A 23,467-nucleotide genomic window follows, 5' to 3' on the forward strand; every position below is an offset into this window, starting at 1 on the left:
GCGTTGCAACGATGCTCAATTGGTACCAAGGGGCCCAAAGAGTGCCAAGAAAATATTCCCCACACCATGACACCACCACCACCAGCCTGAACCGTTGATACAAGGCAGGATGGATCCATGCTTTCATGTTGTTGACGCCAAATTCTGACCCTACCATCCGAATGTCGCAGCAGTAATCGAGACTCATCAGACCAGGCAACGTTTTTCCAATCTTCAATTGTCCAATTTCGATGAGCTTGTGCAAATTGTAGCCTCAGTTTCCTGTTCTTAGCTGAAAGGAGTGGCACCCGGTGTGGTCTTCTGCTGCTGTAGCCCATCTGCCTCAAAGTTCGACGTACTGTGCGTTCAGAGATGCTCTTCTGGCTACCTTGCTTGTAACGGGTGGCTATTTGAGTCACTGTTGCCTTTCTATCAGCTCGAACCAGTCTGGCCATTCTCCTCTGACCTCTGGCATCAACAATGCATTTCCGCCCCCAGAACTGCCACTCACTGGATGTTTTTTCTTTTTCGGACCATTCTCTGTAAACCCTAGAGATGGTTGTGCGTAAAAATCCCAGTAGATCAGCAGTTTCTGAAATACTCAGACCAGCCCTTCTGGCACCAACAACCATGCCACGTTCAAAGGCACTCAAATCACCTTTCTTCCCCATACTGATGCTCGGTTTGAACTGCAGGAGATTGTCTTGACCATGTCTACATGCCTAAATGCACTGAGTTGCCGCCATGTGATTGACTGATTAGAAATTAAGTGTTAACGAGCAGTTGGACAGGTGTACCTAATAAAGTGGCCGGTGAGTGTATATTACAAGCTACATTTGAGGGGGGAGCTCAAAAACCTTAGCCGAATCCAACCAATTCTTAAGTCAATGAAATAATAAATTTGGCAGTGCATTGCAGCTTCCACTGCAAATAGAATAACTATTATCCAAATAATTTACATTAATTGATAGTTTTATTTTTAAGTTCCGGTCGCAAAAAGTGTGCAGGGATGCCAGACAGCCTGGCCAGACAGATCTATAGAAGACTTGGTTTTAGTTCTAGCTGAGATCTATGTTTGATTTCAATTCTGGTGCATGGGGCTCCATTAATAATTCTGAAATAAAAAGATATTAGCCACATTCCCTTTTGTAATGTGAAGTGCATATAAATAAATTTTTCTTTTTCTTCATGGCGCTTAATGGGAGCCTGTCAGATCCAAAGATAATAGCACACTGAAGTAATGCAAAGATAATCATCTTTTACGGGTATGGAAATCAGTGGCCTCATAAGGAAGGGACGAGCTTAGTCCCGAGCTTAGTCCTCAAACGTGTCGCTGCTCCTACATGACATAGTTCAATCCACCAGTTATGCTGTATCTTTTTATCAAGATGGAATTAAAAGCTATATTTTACATTTATCCGTGATTGTATTTGGATCCTTCCTGTGGAGTTTACCTTTTTCTTTATATAGTGGATATATTCACTGTGATAACCTAGACTGAGACATTTTATCGACATCTGTTGAACACTATACAGCAATGAACCTGGAATTTGAGGACACAAACTCATTTGAAATTAATTCCTGATGCCCAGTCTCTAAAAATGATGTGACGGCTGCCAGGACATACAATGCCAAGTAATACATTAATGATTACTAGAAGATCTAAAACCATAACCAAGGTTATATGAAGTAAGAGTTAATATTCAGTTTTGCACAGTAGAAACCTTTGGAAATCCAAATACACAGGGTACATCATGGAACCTAAAAGCTGGGATACAACAAAACAACTCACCAGGCTTCGATATTGACTCTGCAACAATTTTGACGAGCGGCTGAGAACAGACTGGGACCCAAGGGAATCAAAAGACTTAATCCGGTGTGATGATGGACGAGCACACACAGAGTCACTTCCCAAGCCAATGTCTAAAGATTTAAGAAATATATAAAATTACATTCAGAAAGAAAAGAGAGACCGGTATACACAGACAATCTGCACATTAAACCACAATACAAGAAAGAACAACAAGAAGGATTCAGAGGTTTTCATTCAGGGGGAATTTGCTAAACCAGTTACACCAGTTTTCTACACTATATAAATTGCCATGTTTGTGCAAAAAACTGAACCTTTTTGTAGTTTTGTTCATCCAATGTTATTTTCTAAAAATATTTTTAGTACAACCTCAGAAAACCCTTAGGGCTAGTACACACGGAGTTTTTTTGCACACAGATTTTGACATGGAATCCGCTTCAAATTATAATCCATCTGCAAAAAAAGTCTCCCATTCATTTGAATGGGAGACGCTCACTTTTTTTCCCACTAGAGTTTTTCTTTCCGCTAGCGAGAAAAAGAAGAGACATGCCCATTCTTCCAGCGGATTCCGTGCCAGAGTTAGCCGCAGTGCGAGACTCACTCCCAATTAGGCCCATTCATTCGGGCCTAATCAGGAGTGGGATGCCGGTGCACTGCATCGGCATCCCGTCGTGGCTACCCACGCGGAAACTTCACATGGCGGAAGAGGTGGGTGTTTGAGTTCCAACAAAAATACACCACAAACCACGTACCTTAATTATACAATATTAAATAATTATGAAAAACTGTGAACCTCCATTCCCATCTTCAGTGTCTAATTATTTTTAAGTTTTATATGGATTTTGTATTTGGATTTGATTTATTGTTTGTATTTCCCAAGTATTTGGTGCTATATTCTCATTTTGTCTTGTTGTTCTGGTCTGTTTGCACACATGGGCCTCAAACAGGGAACACTACAGTGCCTAACAGACCCATTGACTAAAATGTAATCCATCAGGTGTCTATGCTTTAAGACAAACTGCTGGAATCGCAGCACTTTTCATCTAGCAATTGTAGACTCCATCATAGTGACGGATGACAAAGACTCCGGCACAGATGTGAGCCAAGCCTTACTCTTACGGAATTCTATGTGGCAATTCTTTTATTTTGATAACCCTTAATAAATACAGTAAAACCATAATTAAAATTTATTTTGAAGCTGGAGCTCACTAGAACCGAAATTGCTCCCAAGTACACAGGACCGCGATAACAAAAACTGTGCCACCCCTACGCCAAAAGACTGATCATAGCATCAGAATTTCTTAACCCGAGTTTTCCTAGATTGCACAAGCAAATCTGGGGCATTTATAAATCCCGTTATTAATGAAATTATTGCACTGTCTCTGCACAAACATGTTCTGCAACCCGCTTTGGGAGGCTGAAAGGAGTGTCAAGATTTTAAAAGAACACTGCCTGAAAGAAATAAGACAGTGTGAAATGTCTGTAGTGTTTGGGCTGATGTTGGCTTTCAGGAAGAAGAGATGAACAGGATGTCCGTTTTCCATCACTGGCCTGACTTGCATACTCATTGTTCACTGCCTGCTGCTTACAGAGGAAGCAGCTGGGAGACGACAAAGCAGGACGCCCTTGTGTGTACAATTGTGAACAAATATAGAGCACATAGACCAGTAAGACAGGGAATAGCAAGATATAAATAATAACCAGGAAAGCACTGAAGACAACCCCCGACACAGGCTCCATTATATCTGCACTGTGCTATACTAGAACTGTGAAAAGACATGCAAATCAATTCTATCCTGCACAGGTTACAAGATTTGTATTTACACAATGTCAAACGACAACATTGACAGAAGTTTTTTTTTTTTTTGCTTTTCATTTTGCAGTTCTATACTGAAGATACCAAGTCAAGGATTTATAATAGAGTGTTCAAAATACCAAACAGTAAACCAGAGATCACATGTATGGAAGAAACCAAGATCCACAGTTCAATATACATCTTACCAGCCACCATTTTACCTATTAGGAAACTGCCAGCGTTTCTGTAGGTATAACTGACATGTAGTGATTTCCAAGATCACAGCATTTTTGGAAATCGCAGCGTATCCGCTGCATGTATTTTTCTGCAAATTGTGGGTGGGATTCGCTAGAATCTCATCCACTTTGCTGCGATTGTGGCAACGTTTACGCCACGTGGGGCTCCAGTCAAACTAATTTTAGTGGACTGTAAGACTGATAGCCTGTTAGAACAGGTCTTCCATATGTTGGTTTAAGTCCAATTCCAGCACACTGACTGTTTTGCTGCCAACGAGGACAGTAATGAGAAATAGCCAGGAATTACAGTAATCAGTGTATAACTTACTTATTAGTGACAGCAAATGTGTCCCCCAAATCTAAGTGCAGTTCTAACTGTACATCCAAGTACATAATGTGTCAACCCCTCAGTAATAAGAAATAACCTGGAATTAAGGAGTGAGTACTATTCCCAGAAGGAGGAGAGAACCCTCTTAAAAGCTACACAGAGCCTATTAGATTTCAGAAAACTATTTTAGGTTAAGGCCCCACATTGCATCCAGAATCAAAAAAGTGCTGCGGGGGAAAAAACCACAACAGCAAAGCATAGCGGTTCTTCCCACAACACTTTTGACAGAAAGTGCAGAGTTTTTCTCTGCACACTTTCTGCTTCAATAATACCTTCAGGGAAACTGCCGGTGTTTCCATATGTATAACTAGCCTCTACCCGTGACTTCGTCTGTGTGCTGTTGGCGTCGATGATTCGCCTACATTCAGCAAATCGCTGCAGTCAATGGTTCACCTGCTCTGGCGTTTTGGCAGCTCTCAAGCTGTCCTGCTGCTGAACTGGTTCCTCACACCTTGCCTTTGATTATTCCGGCATCTCCACAGCTTGCTGGGACGCCATATAATGAGTGTGTTGCTGGCATTGATGATCCGCCTGCTCAATCCTCCTTAGCTCCACTTGAGGAGAAATCTGACTTCAGGCTACCTTCATTGCTCTCGTGGTTTTAGAATTTCGTAACAAATTAGATTTTCTTTTTCCCAGCATATTTATAATTGGCAAACTGCCAAATTAAACTATAGGGGTTTTCCCAGGTCAGTATGTCAGCACTGGAGCAGATCAGATAATATACAAATACTTGTATATTACTTGGACTCATTGTTATCTGTGTGTTTACATAGAGAGATAACAGACTTGGCTTTATCAGCAACCTCCAATTAGCTGAGACAAGCTGCTGGCAAAAGCAGTTTATTATAGTATATGAGCATAAATTCAGAACAGTCATGAAGCCTTGTCATTTACCAGGATATAAAGTAGCCTGTGTGTTAATCCAGGTTACAAACTATGTGCCAAATTTCATCCAAATCCGTTCAGCAGTTTTTGCAGGAAAGAGTAAGAAACACACAAACTTTCACATTTATAATATTAGTAGGATAGGATTGACATGCTACAATTTCCAAAACCGCAACATTTTTGGAAATCATTAGAGATGAGAGAGTACTGTTTGGATCAGTCGATCCGAACAGCACGCTCCATAGAAATGAATGAATGCACCTGGTACTTCCGCTTTGACGGCGGCCGGGCGCTTAACCCCCTACGTGCCGGCTACGTCCATTCATTTCTATGCGAGCGTGCTGTTCGGATCGGCTGATCCGAACAGTACTCGCTCATCTCTAGAAATCATCACTTGTTCACAGCATGTATTGTAACACAAAATGGGGATGGAATTCCCTAGAACCCCATTCACTTCGCTGTGACTGCAAAGCGCTGCATTTACACCACGTGAGGCCTTGGCCTTAGGCTGAAGCCCCATGCTGTAAAAACGCTGCGTTTTACAGTACCTGCAAAGTTAATGGGATTCTGGTCAATTCCATCCACACATTGCAAAAAATAAAAAAAAATTCTGCATTGGAAATAGCTGAAGGAGAAAAAAAAAAAAAATAGAAAGAAAACGTACTCACTTGGTACTCACCTGCCCCCAGTGCTGTAATGCCTCCCAGTCCTGAGAGCAGAAGCCCCCCATTGAACATGACCGCTGAGGCCCATCAGCAGGACACTACCTGTGACGTCCCAAGTTCTTTCCTGAGGCCGCTGATGTGAGCTGAGCAGCAGGACAGGACTGTACTGGGAGGACACTGGAGCACGGGGACAGGTGAGCAGTTTTTATCCCCTCACCTGCGCTAGCCTATTTAAAAAATTATTTTTTTTGGCCAGGACAACCTCTTTAAGGAAAATAAAAACAGATCAACAGTTGAACTTCACTACACAACAGATCACAAGGAACACATTTTTGCATTCAAGATGCTTAAAGTGGACCTTTCACCATTTTGCCCACAGGCAGTTCTATATAATGTCGGAAAGCTGACAGTGCGCTGAGTTCAGCGCACTGTCGGCTTTCCCAATCTGGGCCCAGTGTGAAGAGCTTACGGTCCCGGTACCGTAGCTCTTCTATGGTCAGAAGGGCGTTTCTGACACTCAGTCAGAGACGTCCTTCTTCACTGCCTGAGGGCAAAATGGTGAAAGGTCCTCTTTAAAGGGATAGCTTTACAATGAACCTCAACATCAATATTATTTATACGGTGTGAAATATATTTCTACAAAAGGTAAAAGGTAACAACTGGAGACAAAAGAATTTTAACACAAAGTATTTCGACTCATAGGACAGAACTAAAAGGGGGTTTGCCACTATTTACAATTATCCCGTACTGAAAAGTGACCCAAGAGAGCAGGACAACACTTCTATGGAGCTGCAGGCGCATTACAGTTCCAGCAGCACCATAGAAGTGAATGGAGCGTGGGTCACGCAAGTGCACTGGTGCTCCATTCACAAGGAGGCCTCAGAGAGACTTTTGGTCCCCAGTCCTCCTGATCGCTAGAGGACCTGGTGATGGGGCCCCCAGTGTTCAGATAATTATCCTCTATTCTGAGGACAGATAATTGTCAATAGCGGCACAACCCCTTTAAATATTTCATAATCTATATTTTTTTTTTTTCTTTTTTATTAACTTCTATAAATAATCATGAAGGCTTTTATTAATCATCTTTATGTTCAGGACAGCAAAAACCAAGCTCTAGCTGTCTATACATACCTGCTGTGACTTTATTCAGAAGGACTAAGGAATTCAGCACCTTATTGAAATTCTGCCCTTGGTACAGGTCATTGGCCTCAAAGGTCTAAAAAAAAAAACAAACACCAAGACGGTAAAATCTCTGCAACATAAAGAATCTGCATTTACAACTCAGGTCACAGGGAAAAATTCAGTCTCCACATCGACATTTTAAAAATTCTATATAGTACATGATACAAAAGTCACAAAACACATAATAAAAGGATAAAATGGAGAGGTTGCAAAGAGCAACCAAACGGCTTCAAAACAATCTGAAAAATAAAACCTGGAAACTGAATGGTTGCAAAGGACAAACTTTTCCACTTTTATTCAGACCAAATACATCAAAAATACAACCCACAGCAGCAAATACAGAAAATAAGACAAAACCAAGTGAAGTTATACACAAAGCCATTAAACTAAAAATTGTGAAAAATATATAAACGTAAATATCACTGAACCTTCATTGTGGAAGATCTTATAGGAAGACGTTCACCAAATCCTATCCAGCAATGAAATGAATAACAGGATATTCCAGCCTTTTCTAGGCTTCCTGTTCCATGGGCGTCCATAGAGAGAGATTAGTTAAGTGGAAAGCCTATGATTGGAGGGTCCAGCACCCCCTGCTTTGTGGGAACCGGCCTTTACATGCAGAAAGAAAAGGTAATCTATATGCTGAGGCTTTGCTTCTTACACACTGCTCTAATTTCCCTCAGACACTAACAGGTCTGAGTAATATCCGCATAAGATAAGTAAGCTCAGAGAATTTAGGAATAACACAAGCGTAATGAGCCATATATTGGTGCTCGGAAAGGCCAATGGCTGTAAAAATCAATGAAATGACCTACAGAATGGAAGAGATTTAGGCTCCATTCACACAAAAGAAAATGGTGTGGAATTTCAGCGATGAAAAAAATAAAAAGCTTCCCATTTACTTCAATGGGTTCCTTTTCCTGCAGAAAAGGGAAGACATTGAAGTCAATGGGAGGCTTTTTTTTTTTTTTCAGCGCTGAAATTCCACACCAAATTCCTCACCATTTTCCTCCGTGTGAATGGACTGCGTTCACACAGAGTTGTTTGGTTCATGAATTTGGTCAGGAAACTGACTCAAATTCCTCCTCCAAAAAATGCCTCACCATACAGTCCTATGGTGAGGAGTTTTTAAGAGGAGGAATTTGAGTCAGTTTCCTGACCAAATTCCTGAGCCAAACAACTCCGTGTGAACGCAGCGCGCGATCCAAAATACTGCTGTGAGCACATTTATAAAGCTCCTTTATGAACTTGTAAAAAAGGGGCATGGCATCAATTTAAGAGGGGTGTGGCCTCTTTGGAAAGGGAGCATGACCTAAGTTGCAACTCTCTGCACCCAAAAAAAACAAATATGCACCAGCACTTTCAATTGGTGTAGACCAGACCAGGGGGCTCAAACTTAAATACAAAAATAATTTTTTAAAAAGAGGCCCAGTACAGTTTAATGTCCCCCACACAATCTAATGCATCCCCCAGACTCATACTTACCTCACTGTTCCCAGGCAAAAAGAGGGATGTGCTGAGGAGCAAAGAGCTAAGTAACTACTTATAGGTTGCAGGTTTGTGGTCTACAAGTTTGGGAATTTTTAGAAGCAGGATTCTTTTCCTCCTGCTGGATGTGCAGAACCAGGGAGAAGGCTGCGGGCGCAGATTAGAGCCTCACGAGGCGCCTGAGTCTATCCTAAAATACTGAGAGTCTGGTGAGACTGTAACGTGCTACTCTGTGTGGCTGGTAGTAAGTAACATATATAGTTTTTACTGTTTAGTTAGTGCTCAGACGAGCAGGGCTTTGTTTGACTTTCTTTCGCCTGCAAGTTAAGGCTGCATTTTATTTTGCTTATTTTGAAACAGAAGTGAAGGTTTATTTATTTTGCTGTTTTTCCATACAAACCTGTCTGCAGCAGATATTGTGTTCTTGTCTCTGACTGGTTGGGACAGCACCATTGCCACTGCCGAGCTACCCTCCCCACAATAGCCTTAAAAAGCTTTTTTCTTTTATTTATTTATGACAAACAAAAGCAAAACATCTGAAAACTAAGGGTAAAGTTCACAGGGAGTATTTTGAGGCCGTATCTGCCTCAAAATCCTGACCAAAAAGACGGCTCCCATTGAAATCAATGGGAGCCGCTCAGGTCTTTTTTCTGGGAGCTGGTTTGTTGCTCCCAGAAAAAGAACAGACATGCTCATTGTTCAGGCGGAGTCGCCTCCCGATTAGGCCTGAAGACACTCCCTCCTTCTAACTAGGCCCATTCATTGGGCCTAATCCGGAGCAGAGTGCGCAACTGGATGCCGGTGCAGTGCACCGGCTTTCAGTCGCAGCTACCTGTAACTCCATCTGAACTTACCCTAATGGAAAACAACAAATCTATGGAGAGCACCATGACTGGCCTCAGCTGTGAAGGGTTACTGCAGGTGACTAAGAGCATCCATTGTGGTATACATGATATGCTAATTTGGTTCTGAAAATTGTGACTATTTAAAGCAATACCAAATTTAGGGAGCCTTCACACGGAGTAACACCGGGCTCAATGTGTACTTATTTTTACTGCCGTAGAAAAGCGAGGGTCACGTTTATGTCGCGTTTACGCAGCTTTGTTTTTTACTATGAGCGTATACGCGGCTTTTAAGACCGCGTTTTTTACGCCAGCAAAAAACGCGGCCGTAAACGCCGCGTATACGTTCATAGTAAAAAAAAAAAAACCGCTGTGTAAACGTGACCCTCGCTTTTCTACGGCAGTACACATTGAGCCCGGCTTTACTCCGTGTGAAGGCTCCCTTATATAGATTTTTTTTTTTAACATTCATTTTTTACAGGCCGATTTTGCTTACTTTCACATAGTTATTTTAGAGCTGTTTTTATTTATTTTTTAACTCCACAGTGAAATGAAAACCTCTTGAAAATTGAGCATCAATACATCAGTATTGTAAAGGGCCACATTACAGCTGCAAATCCCAGCCCAGCCATGGTATTTGTACCACAAACATATTATGGCCATGTGATTTCAGCATAAAAGGTATTTGAAGACCCCAAGAATGCAAAAATGCAGGATTTCACGCAATTAAATTTACACCCAATTAATCAAACCCAAAGCAAGAAGGGAATATTGGCAACTGATCAGAGACAAAATAACACGACAGGTCTGCATTACTGCAACATGTTCATCTCCCTCACATAGGTCTACATATAAAATAAGTGTACCTTGAAAAGCTAAATTAAGAGATTTGACATCAAAATCCTAAATCTATACTGCTCACAGCTGAAGGACCCCTCCCCTAGGTGATACACTGAATTCAAGGAGAATATACTGAGCAACATTCATGGTGACTCTATTCATTTGCAGTGTGAAAGAATTCAGAATAAAGGGGCAGCTATTTTCTTGTAAAACTTTTATATACCAATGACTGTAAGTGAATGAGCAGCTGTTTTGTATGCAGGAAACGCTGTAGATCCTTGGCTTGTGCACTGTTTGATGACAATTTTCACAGTAAGAGTTGAAGTTTTATCAAGTAAATCAGGGACAAGTCCAATAGTTACCCATCACTGCATGGCAGGGGTCCAATGTGAACCTTAACTTTTGTCTACAGTGTGGCGGGGTATAAAGAAAGTCATTTTATATCATAACTCGATGACTGAACACACCATTTTCTTTCAGGCTCACTTGGTCTTATTCGATCACTTCCGACTCTCAGTAGTGACTAAACTAACTCGGTCAGAGCCCCACTGAAATACCAGCACAGTATGTAATACAAAACACCAGTCAAAAGGGGTAATCCAGGATTAAGAAGATATGGCTCATTTATTCCTAAACACCTGTCCATATGGTAGACCAGACCCTGACCAATCATGGACAACTCTACAAAGACACTGGGGGAGATTTACCGTATTTTTACAGTTTTGCCGGACTCTGCATTGGTGTAATATGCACTGTCACTCCTTTCCTCAAATCCTCCTCCACCCACAAGAGTGAGATTGTGACAATTTTTGCGAGTTGCATTTGATAACAGCTGGACAGACTAACCAAGCACATGTTCCCTCCCAAAGTCACAGACATTTTTTGACAAATTAACTCATAAGGTTGCAAATCCTTATGCTGTAACTTTTTACGCCAGAATTCTGGAGTGCAGGATAAATTTCCCCCACTATCTTCATTGGTACAACACCAATAAATAGCAAAGTTTTCTCACCATTTTCCTCTGCTTGAATGCACCCCATGGAGAACAATATGAGACTTATTTTCAGGGTGCAGTTTGGGGGAAGATCAAGGAAAGCAAGTTGTTAAAGATATCTGGGTGACCATCTATGTAGGGATGAATCGTGGAGCGATTAGGAAGATTTGGACCAGATCAGCTCTAATCATAGGAGGCCCCTGTAAGTCACTAAATGTAAAGGCTTGCTCTGCCAATATCAGAGTAGGGTCAGTGCTGTAACCTCTATATGTACATCTATGCTCTATATTCTGTAGCAGGGGTCAGAAACGTTCGGAACTCCAGCTGCTGTGAAGTTACAACTCCTGACATGCTCTGTTCACTTCCATGGGAGCTGCAAGAACAGCTGAGCAAGTAAGCATGCTGGAAGTTCTAGCTTTATAACAGCTGGAGTGCTGAAGGTTGTCTATCCCTGTTGTATAGAGTGATGGTGGGTTGCAGCGTTCTTATTTGTGAATCTACATCTTTCTGCATACCCTTCCTACACAGTTTAATACCAAATAAGCATCAGAAAAATCTGATGAGTATTTCACCTGTGGAAACTGCTTCAGAAAATGAATTCTCAAGTAGTTTCCATATTGCACTGATTATCTTCAGTGGGGAGTGTAAAGGAGCCTTCACACGGAGTTTATGCTCCGTTCATTCTGAACGTAAAACTCGTTCAGAGTGAGCGGCGTAAAAAACAGATCCCATTGACTTGAATGGGTGTCGGCATACGTGCGCTACCCATTGAAATCAATGGGAGGCTTTTTTGCTTATTGCTTTCAATGTGATACAAGCGTTACAGTGATATCTATAGGTCCAGAGATATCACAGTCGGAATTGGGATTTTTATGTTATATATATTATATAGCTACATGCAGGATTTTACAGAAAGGATCCAAAATTAGTTAATAGAATAAATTAATTTTGTAATATATTTGTCTGAAAGTTTAGTTATGCTTTAAACATTCTGTAGGTCTTTTCTTTGCAGCACTCCTTCATTTACACAAATAAAACAGTATTACAATAAAAGGTAACACCTCCATAGGTAACATCCATAGTGACCCATCACTGCATCCACTACTGACAACAGATTAGGTTACAGCTGCTACTCCCACTCCCTGCACAGAGCATGCCTAGGCCTAAGGACATAACTATGCTGTACGGCATATCACAAAATTCTGGTAACAGCGCAAAAAAAAAAAAAAAAAAAGATGGCAGCCACCCCTAATCGCATACAGGAGATAGAGTAAAAAAAATTTATATATATATATATATATATATATATATATATATATATATATACACACACACACACACACACACTCCCCGGCCACTTTATTAGGTACACCTGTCCAACTGCTCGTTAACACTTAATTTCTAATCAGCCAATCACATGGCGGCAACTCAGTGCATTTAGGCATGTAGACATGGTCAAGACAATCTCCTGCAGTTCAAACCGAGCATCAGTATGGGGAAGAAAGGTGATTTGAGTGCCTTTGAACGTGGCATGGTTGTTGGTGCCAGAAGGGCTGGTCTGAGTATTTCAGAAACTGCTGATCTACTGGGATTTTCACGCACAACCATCTCTAGGGTTTACAGAGAATGGTCCGAAAAAGAAAAAACATCCAGTGAGCGGCAGTTCTGGGGGCGGAAATGCGTTGTTGATGCCAGAGGAGAATGGCCAGACTGGTTCGAGCTGATAGAAAGGCAACAGTGACTCAAATAGCCACCCGTTACAACCAAGGTAGCCAGAAGAGCATCTCTGAACGCACAGTACGTCGAACTTTGAGGCAGATGGGCTACAGCAGCAGAAGACCACACCGGGTGCCACGCCTTTCAGCTAAGAACAGGAAACTGAGGCTACAATTTGCACAAGCTCATCTAAATTGGACAATTGAAGATTGGAAAAACGTTGCCTGGTCTGATGAGTCTCGATTACTGCTGCGACATTCGGATGGTAGGGTCAGAATTTGGCGTCAACAACATGAAAGCATGGATCCATCCTGCCTTGTATCAACGGTTCAAGCTGGTGGTGGTGGTGTCATGGTGTGGGGAATATTTTCTTGGCACTCTTTGGGCCCCTTGGTACCAATTGAGCATCGTTGCAACGTCAAAGCCTACCTGAGTATTGTTGCTGACCATGTCCATCCCTTTATGACCACAATGTACCCAACATCTGATGGCTACTTTCAGCAGGATAATGCGACATGTCATAAAGCTGGAATCATCTCAGACTGGTTTCTTGAACATGACAATGAGTTCACTGTACTCCAATAGCCTCCACAGTCACCAGATCTCAATCCAATAGAGCATCTTTGGGATGTGGTGGAACGGGAGATTCGCATCATGGATGTGCAGCCGACAAATCTGCGGCAACTGTGTGATGCCATCATGTCAATATGGACTAAAATCTCTGAGGAATGCTTCCAGCACCTTGTTGAATCTATGCCACGAAGAATTGAGGCAGTTCTGAAGGCAAAAGGGGGTCCAACCCGTTACTAGCATGGTGTACCTAATAAAGTGACCGGTGCGTGTGTGTGTGTATATATTATATATATATATATATTTACAAATTAAAAACTTATATTGCACTATCTGCTTCAGAGGTGTCACTATGCTTGAAAAAAGACCTCAATTTGTTTCACTGCTTGCTAACAGAGATCTGATGAAGGGGTGCATTCTTCTGATTGTATTAATACCCCGAAATACATTATCTTCTCAATAAAGCTTGGATTATTCACTCTCCAAAGCGTTTGGGTTGATTTCAACAAAGAGGAGTGTACCTGGGTTTTTAGGAACTATATGCTCCAATCATAAAACCAGTTGCCACACGGTCAGTCAACGCGACAGTCCGTCACCCCGGATGGATGCGGCCCCCGCTTAAGGCACCTAATACGCATTTCCTACTCTGTAATGGATTCCGTGAAGGTTTCCATGGTCTAGAGGAGAATCAGGGGAACCTCAACATGCTTACATAATTCATGTATCTAAGGAGTGCTCTTTCTCCCTTCCACATTATACAACACTCAAAAACATATAGAGCAGATTCCAACACAGAAATTTGCTGGCAAAAATACATTCACTCCACCTTACCTTCAAAATTACTAGTAAAGCAAGTTTATCACCCTGCTCTTAACCTATTCAAGCCCAGAGGCACAGGTGGGTTACACTTACACCAAAGACAACATTTCATTTTACTATTTAAGTTAACGCTGCAGCAGTCTTTGTTTCCTCTTACTGTTCTTTTTATAGTATTGTATGAAGAAAACTAGGGAACACAAAAACATATAACCCTATACAGGAATACTAGTTGTAAAAGAAAAGTCCCTTGCTCACAATCCCCTCAAAGACAGAGGCCAATATAAAAAAACAAAACAAAAAACAAACACAACGCTGTCATTCTGGAGGACCCATGTTTGTGTAATACAAGGACATCTGGGCGACTGTTGAGTGTCATATATTTCTTCTATAACATCAATAGTTTGGGACCATGAAAGCAGAAAAGTGAGGAGATCCCAACAACACATAGGTTGGGTGGAAGAGTACAGCCAAGACAGACCAATAACTCCTTTTAAAAGGTTTAATTAGGGTCCATTCACACAGTTTATTTTACTAGCAAAAAAAGGAACCCATTGAAGTCAATGGGAGGCTTTTTTTTCAGCACTGAAATTCCACAAATTCCTCACCATTTTACTCCGTGTGAATGGACCCTATTTGGCGCTGAATTTTCAGCGCTGAAAAATAAGCCTCCCATTGATTTCAAAATCAAGTCCGCTAGTGGAACAAAAAGTTAGTGGCACCCATGGGAGACTTTTTTTAGCTCTGAAAATTCAGTGCCAAATAAAGTGCGCTACTAAAGATACAGATGTAGCTACAGATGCTACTAAAGATAGCGATTATTTTGAGGATTATTGATAAATAAATAGTGATTACAATTACTCTGAAATGAACAAACCGCAAATGTCTACTGTACAAAGCAGGACTGTGAAGTTGGTTATGGACTGTGGCCCGTTTTCAGTGGAGTCAGGGTCCATAACGTTTTTCAACCTCAAAATAACATTTGAATTTTTCAATTACTGAAATTGTATAACTAATTATATGCATATTTACTTGCATAGAAATTCAGACACTAGATTTTAAATGAATTGCAAAAGCTTTTAAAGCTTCTGACAATGGCTGTCAGCCATTTCTGAAGAAGTCAGAGCAGGAGTAGACGGTTAGACGTACCCAATTCACAACCCTGGGGACAATGCCAATCCCGTAGGTACATTTGGATCCTATTGGCTACAATATCACTCACTACACTACATAAGGACATCGATATGCCACCAGCAGTTTCTGACAGAGAAGGCCCTCAGTCTCCAACACTGGAGTCCAGACTGAGGTCTAATGAACATATCTGCATTATGCTGGGGCCCCACATTGCAAAAATGCAGCGTTCTGGCTGCAGCAGAAACACCACAGCCAAAAACAACGCATCTTACAGTACCTACAAATTGGATAGGATTCTGTCTAAACCCATCCACACACTACAGGGGAAAAAAAATAAAAAAATCTACAACCAAGAAACTTGCAGCATGTCAATTATACCTGCAGAAAAATATGGCATTTTGCATATGGATATAATAGGGGCAGAAAATCTGCAGAAGAAAACTGAAAATATGCATTGAAAAATGTTGTGGGGACAAAAAAAAAAAAACAAAACACAATGCGATTTCTTTCTGCATATCGCTACGTGGGGTTTTAGCCTTCAGGCTTCTTCACATGACAAAGCCTCAGCCTTCTCAGCATGATGATCCACAACACATCCATGGCCCAAATCTGAATATCATCCTCAGACTTCTGCCCTTGAAATACACATTGGGTGAAATTTATTAGCAAATTCTGTTAGCGTAATTAGCGAACAAAATGCTAGACTTCTTAAATCCCCCCCCCATGTGATTTAATATCAATGTGTGTTTCACCACCTCCTGCCATCTCTTACCTTGTTGTCTATGCCCCCTGGTGTCTGTTTCTCCCTTCTCTTTTCCTTGTTCTCCCCTTGACATGCCTTTTTTTGGACTTGTACGTCCATCAATGTACTTGTTAATGTTTACATTTATTCCTGTGCTTACATTCTGCATTTGTTTTGTTCCATATAAAGCTTTAATAAAACTTGATTATAACTTATATCAACGTGTGAATATAGTCTAAACAGATCTAATATGTAACCTAGAACTTAACAACATCAGCAACTAAATGTGAGTGTTTCAGTGGAGTTAGGCTCGGTTCACACCTATGTTCGGGCCATTCCATTCCCCTCTCCGCATGAAAAATATGGAGAGAAAATTCCTGCAAGTAGTATTTTTCTCTCCGCGTTTTTCATGCAGAAACCGAGAGGAAACTACAAGGACCCAATATAGTTCGTATGGGGTCTGTGTGTTTCCTTAGGCAATTGCTTTTTTTATGCAAATTAGGTTTCCATTCGGGGGTCCACAAGCAGACTCCCTAAACGGAAACCCATGGATAGTTGTGAAATGGGATTTAGATCTCCTGCACACAGGCAAACATGGAGATAAATATCTTGCCGACATTTCCCATACTGAATCTGGTCAGGAGACACGGACTCTATGCATCATAAGGATTCATAATGCTAGTAGTCTCTGCTTCCCCAGGAGGAACTCCTAGCATTAGAGATTGCTATGACGTAGGGAGTTGAGGTCTCCTGACTGGGTTCAGGTCATGCAATTTGGATGATGTATGGACAGAATCCCCTGGCTTGCACTCCCCTACATGCAGAAAGCCTTAAAGGAGTCTTCTGCTCCAAATGTGAAAATCAAGGAAAGGACTTGAAATAACACAAGGTTACCTACTCACCTGTCCCAGGTGAACCTCTCAGGTCATGACCTGTTCATCCGCACTTGAGCATTGATTGGCTGTAACAGCCACATGGTGGTGGAGACACCTGAGACAGTGGGGCTTAGGACAAGTGACCGTGGTCTCTCTGGCTATTTTAACCCTTTCCTTGTCCTCCATTTGTTTTCACACCTGGCCCAGAAAACCCCTTTAATACTAGCATTTCCTGATACTATAGACTTTGGACAATGTTCTCATTGGTGCTGGGGAATTGTCACAAAGTCTGCCAGATTTGACAGGAAAAATATCTCTCAGCATATAGCATTAGTAAAAAAAAAAAAAACAGGTACCACCATCCTCTCTGTTATAAGTCAATGATAACTCTTGGGCGGTATCTGACATATGATGGATCTGACACTGCCTTGTGGTTTCTATAATAAAAGGAAGCCACATTGCAAGTGTGAACACAGCATTAGATGTTAGTCCAATGCTTATTCAGCAGTGATATCACAGCAATAAGGAAAGGGGATATCCAGTATGGAAACAGCTTTGTGGCTGCTCATCTCTAATGAAACAAATAAAACAACATGTTATATAAGATAAGATAATCCTTTAACGGTCCCACAATGGGGAAATTTCAGATGCCCTTACCCCACTGTCACTCATGGGGTGCTATGTCTGCCCCTATTATACAGACACATAACAATGTGACAGCAGGAGGCTGGGACACATGGACACTCACCTCCAAGTTGAAGTGGCTGCAGCCCTTCAGGAACTCCCTGATATTGCCCAGGCACTCGGTCTCGGTGCGCGGTTCCGGGTACACCTGCGGGTACAGACAGACACCGGGTTAGAGGCAGGACCGGGTCACTCTGCCGGGACTACTTTACACTGTATATAAGACATTTGCGGAGATTCTGGCGCTCGCTATACACGTGCAGTGACTTGTTGTGATTTGCACCTTATAGATTTCTCTCCTCACTCTGCGGCTTCTTTCCTAAAATCCACCAGGAAGCAAATCCCAGCTCCGGAAGTGACGTCAGGGAAGACACGGCCTCCCACACTCCGTGCAGAGCCGGGGCCGGGAGCCGCATTACCTGAGGAGCTGCGGATGAAACCTGCTCCTTAACCCCGTCACTGCCGGAGCCCAGCGCCCTGAGGCAGCCACACCAAAACACTGGCAACACCATGCACATCATGACAGCTAAACACTGACAACACCATACACATCGTGTCAGGACTGACAACACCATACACATCATGTCAGGGCTGACAACACCATACACATCGTGTCAGGACTGACAACACCATACACATCGTGTCAGGGCTGACAACACCATACACATCATGTCAGCTAAACACTGACAACACCATACACATCATGTCAGCTAAACACTGACAACACCATACACATCATGTCAGCAAAACACTGGAAACACCATACACATCATGTCAGCTAAACACTGGAAACACCATACACATCATGTCAGCCAAATACTGACAACACCATACACATCATGTCAGCTAAACACTGACAACACCATACACATCATGTCAGCCAAATACTGACAACACCATACACATCATGTCAGCTAAACACTGGAAACACCATACACATCATGTCAGCTAAACACTGACAACACCATACACATCATGTCAGCTAAACACTGACAACACCATACACATCATGTCAGCAAAACACTGGAAACACCATACACATCATGTCAGCTAAACACTGACAACACCATACACATCATGTCAGCCAAATACTGACAACACCATACACATCATGTCAGCTAAACACTGACAACACCATACACATCATGTCAGGACTGACAACACCATACACATCGTGTCAGCTAAACACGGACAACACCATACACATCATGTCAGCTAAACACTGACAACACCATACACATCGTGTCAGCTAAACACTGACAACACCATACACATCATGTCAGCTAAATACTGACAACACCATACACATCGTGTCAGCTAAACACTGACAACACCATACACATCGTGTCAGCTAAACACTGACAACACCATACACATCATGTCAGCCAAATACTGACAACACCATACACATCATGTCAGCTAAACACTGACAACACCATACACATCATGTCAGCTAAATACTGACAACACCATACACATCATGTCAGCTAAACACTGACAACACCATACACATCATGTCAGGACTGACAACACCATACACATCGTGTCAGCTAAACACGGACAACACCATACACATCATGTCAGCTAAACACTGACAACACCATACACATCGTGTCAGCTAAACACTGACAACACCATACACATCATGTCAGCTAAATACTGACAACACCATACACATCGTGTCAGCTAAACACTGACAACACCATACACATCGTGTCAGCTAAACACTGACAACACCATACACATCATGTCAGCCAAATACTGACAACACCATACACATCATGTCAGCTAAACACTGACAACACCATACACATCATGTCAGCTAAATACTGACAACACCATACACATCGTGTCAGCTAAATACTGACAACACCATACACATCATGTCAGGACTGACAACACCATACATATCATGTCAGCTAAACACTGACAACACCATACACATCGTGTCAGCTAGACACTGACAACACCATACACATCATGTCAGCTAAACACTGACAACACCATACACATCGTGTCAGCTAAACACTGACAACACCATACACATCATGTCAGCCAAATACTGACAACACCATACACATCATGTCAGCCAAATACTGACAACACCATACACATCATGCCAGCTTAACACTAACAACACCATACACATCATGTCACGATGTCAGCTAAACACTGACAACACCATACACATTGTGTCAGCAAAACACTGACAACACCATACACATCATGTCAGCAAAACACTGACAACACCATACACATCATGTCAGCTAAACACTGACAACACCATACACATAATGTCAGGACTGACAACACCATACACATCATGTCAGCTATAACACTGACAACACCATACACATCATGTCAGCAAAACACTGACAACACCATACACATCATGTCAGCTAAACACTGACAACACCATACACATCGTGTCAGCTAAACACTGAAAACACCATACACATAATGTCAGGACTGACAACACCATATACATCATGTCAGCAAAACACTGGAAACACCATACACATAATTTCAGAGCCTGGTCACACATGGCAGTTACAACTCTTATAATATACTGTGCAGACTTGTAGCCACACATAAGATCTGGAAGCCATATATTTCCTACTATGTAATGTGATTGAAAGCAAGCCAAAAGACAACCCCATAAACATACACATTCACTTCAGCCAAGCCATTCTGTCAGCTCTGGTATCACCACATGGAACAAAGGATATGTCAGGACAAAGCTGGCCATAGACATGCACAGCTGTACTCCCTATACACATACATGCTCAGCATGGCTGCACTACTGAATTGGACCATCAAAACTTCTGTCCTGTGAATAGCCCCCTTTCACGGAAAGCTACTGGGGGGACAAGTTTTGCTTTTTCACAATTTTAGCATCTGACCCCACAAATGCTCTTCTGGGCGACTGGGCAAAAATTCTCACAGCTGTTTTGTCCATTACAGTGTATCTAAGGCCCAGTTCACAAATGCATTCGGGTTTTGCCAAGCAGTCTCACCAAATAGAAACCTATCCACATAAAAAAGCGGTTATCTAAGGAAACTCGCACACCCCATAGACTTTAATGGGGTGTGTGTTATCCCCATGAAAAATGGGGAGAGAAAAGTGCCACTTACAGGGCTTATTGCATATTTCATACAGATAGGGGAACAGAATGGCCCGAACGCAGATGAGAACCGGGCCTAAGATGGGTATACCCCTTTAGGCTAAGGCTCCACATTGCAGAAAAGCTAATATTTTGTTGCAGATTTCTCAAGCCAAAACCAAGAGTGGACTAAGCAGAAGAGCAAAATATAAAAAATTCCGGAATATTTCCCATTCCTTTTGTAGCCACTTCTGGGTTTGGCTAAATAAAACCAACACACAACAAAATCTGCAACAAAAAAGCATTATTTCCTTAGCCTTAAACAAACATTGGTATCACATTACAGGGATTATAAATACAATATAAGGGCAATAGACACAGTAGTGTAACCACAAGTATAATAAACACACTAATGGGAAGGTATTATTGAACAGTGTACAATGTATCACAATACACCGCTGATATACAGTGCAAGCAGATGTCACACAACAGGAACAATAAACACAGTAATATCACAGTATAAATAATCAACAATGAACTCATAGGATATTAGAATGCAGTAATATCATAGTATGGGAATAATATGCATAGTGATGTCAAAGAAACTATGCCACAGAAGAGGGATAATAAATGATACAGAGTATAGAAATGTAAATGTACAGGGATAAACATGGCATCACAATACAATACTATAGCGCACAATGATGTCACAGTAATTGGATAATACACATTGATATTCCCTTTCGTGGTACTTGGGCCAGGTGCATGAGCAGCCTCTGCACGCCCTATTGTTATGCTCATGTTCAATGGACTAATATTTGGAACTGTAATTTACCAGCAGCTTCTCTACGGTGAACCAGTGAAGTTCACTGCACCAGATGGTGGAAAGCCATGAACTGCAGGAAAACAAGTAATAGGATCCTACTGTGGTTTGCGTGGTAACCTCTCCAAACGGTGCACAATAGTTCTAAGGATTACAATCTCAGGAACTGTACAGTAGTCTAGCTACAAGTATTAGGAAGAATGAATTCTGCTTTATATACTAGCCAGATATAAACATGCAGTTCATATTAGCCAAGAGAGTTTCCTGAAACGCTAGCTAACCAATAGCCTATATAACCTCTCTCTTGCTTTGTCTTGTTTGCTTCCCTGACTGACATTTTGTATAATTCAGTTGGTGCCAGATGGTTAACAGATCTGCACAAGATGCATTATGGTGTGGTAGAACACCCATCTGTCTTGAAGCAGATATAACCGGGACTACTAATAAAAATGATATGTATTCTTATTTTAGTTATATCTGTTAAGTTCAGATGGTTTTGTCATAATACACAGTGTTTTTGTTTATTTCCTTAACTAGTAGTTTGGCAGTCACTTTGCATATGATGTCATAGCCAAATAGCCATATTTCACTTGGAAATCCTTTTCTTAACATAATAATAGAAATCCTGGCAGTAGTCATGTCTTCATACTATCCCTGCAGTGGCATCAGCAATGTGGCTTAGGAGGAAAGGTAGGAATTTTTTATATTTCTATACTTCCACCATTTCTTCTAGCATTATATTGTGACTTTAAAAGGAGTCTACCACCTTACCCATGCATATTTAATTGTGACCATCATGTTACAGAACACATTACAGTGATAAATATCATACCTGTTATATATGTTGCTTTTGTAAATTTGGAGAAAAACAACTTTAGGCTAAGGCCCCATGGGATGTCCTGCAGCAAAAAAAAACGCTGCAGGAAAAACTGCAGCAGCAATGCATCACTTCCAGCAGCGCTTTAGACAGAAAGATCGCAGAATTACAGACTTTCTGTTACAATTATATCTTTGGGGAAACTGCCGGCATGCCAGTGTTGGAAATCTCAGCATGTCCATTACACGTTTTTTTCTCAAAGTGGGCATGGGAATAGCTAGAATCCCATCCACTTTGCCCTGACTGTAAAATGCCGCAAATCGTAGGGTTTACATCCCATGGGGCCCTGTGAGGAACGCCCCCCTCTCCGACTGTACTTGTCCATAGACTAGTACTGGAGGGGAGTTCCTCACAGCTCAGTGTCATCGCTAGGCAATAAGAAACACCCCCTCTGACATTACAGGGCTATGAATGCGTACTGTCGGGGAGGGCGTTCCTCACACCCCAGCTAAACTGTCAGGAACGCCCTTCTGACAGTGGGCTGAGATCAGTAATGGAACCAATATCTCCAGCCCCGGGGCACATAACGGGAAAGAGGACCTTTTATAGTCTCAGGCACCTGCGGTATATTTTATATACCACTAGAAAGCCAACAGTGTAATGATTACAGCACACTGTCAGCTTTCTAGCGGTATATAAAATATACTGCATGTGCCTGACGACATGAAAGGTCTTCTGCATAGGAGGCGGTACATACGGGGTAGGCCTCAGCTCCAGGAGCAACACTCATACCACATAAGACTCTACCATCTCCTGCTTGCACCACCACATGGCCTCAAAATCCTGACCGAAAAGACGGCTCCCATTGAAATCAATGGGAGCTGCTCAGGAGCTTTTTCCGGGAGCCAGAAAAAAGTGAGATGTTCATTCTTCAGGCCGAGTCGCCTCACGATTCGGCCTGAAGAAACTCCACCCTCCAGACTAGGCCCATTCATTGGGCCTAATCTGGAGCGGAGTGCGCGGCTGGATGACGGTGCAGTGCACCGGCTTTCAGTCGCGGCGACCCGTTTTTTGGATCG

General features: G+C 41.9%; 1 protein-coding gene across 5 annotated transcripts in view; it reads right to left on the minus strand.

The window, feature by feature from the left end:
- Positions 1 to 23,467, minus strand: part of ARHGEF7 (Rho guanine nucleotide exchange factor 7) — an 85,986-nt gene that overhangs the window by 57,494 nt on the left and 5,025 nt on the right. For 4 of the 5 annotated variants that reach the window (XM_075265280.1, XM_075265281.1, XM_075265284.1 and 1 more), the window contains exons 2-4: positions 17,709 to 17,792; positions 6,893 to 6,977; positions 1,772 to 1,902 (exon numbers count right to left, since the gene is read on the minus strand). In XM_075265280.1, the coding sequence (XP_075121381.1) occupies positions 1,772 to 1,902; positions 6,893 to 6,977; positions 17,709 to 17,792 (300 nt within the window). Of the gene's footprint in view, positions 1 to 1,771; positions 1,903 to 6,892; positions 6,978 to 17,708; positions 17,793 to 17,927; positions 17,946 to 23,467 lie in introns of those variants that run through there. The other variant, XM_075265285.1, reaches the window with a different exon arrangement.

This window comes from Leptodactylus fuscus, chromosome 2 (genome assembly GCF_031893055.1).
Source record: "Leptodactylus fuscus isolate aLepFus1 chromosome 2, aLepFus1.hap2, whole genome shotgun sequence".
Taxonomy (NCBI): domain Eukaryota; kingdom Metazoa; phylum Chordata; class Amphibia; order Anura; family Leptodactylidae; genus Leptodactylus; species Leptodactylus fuscus.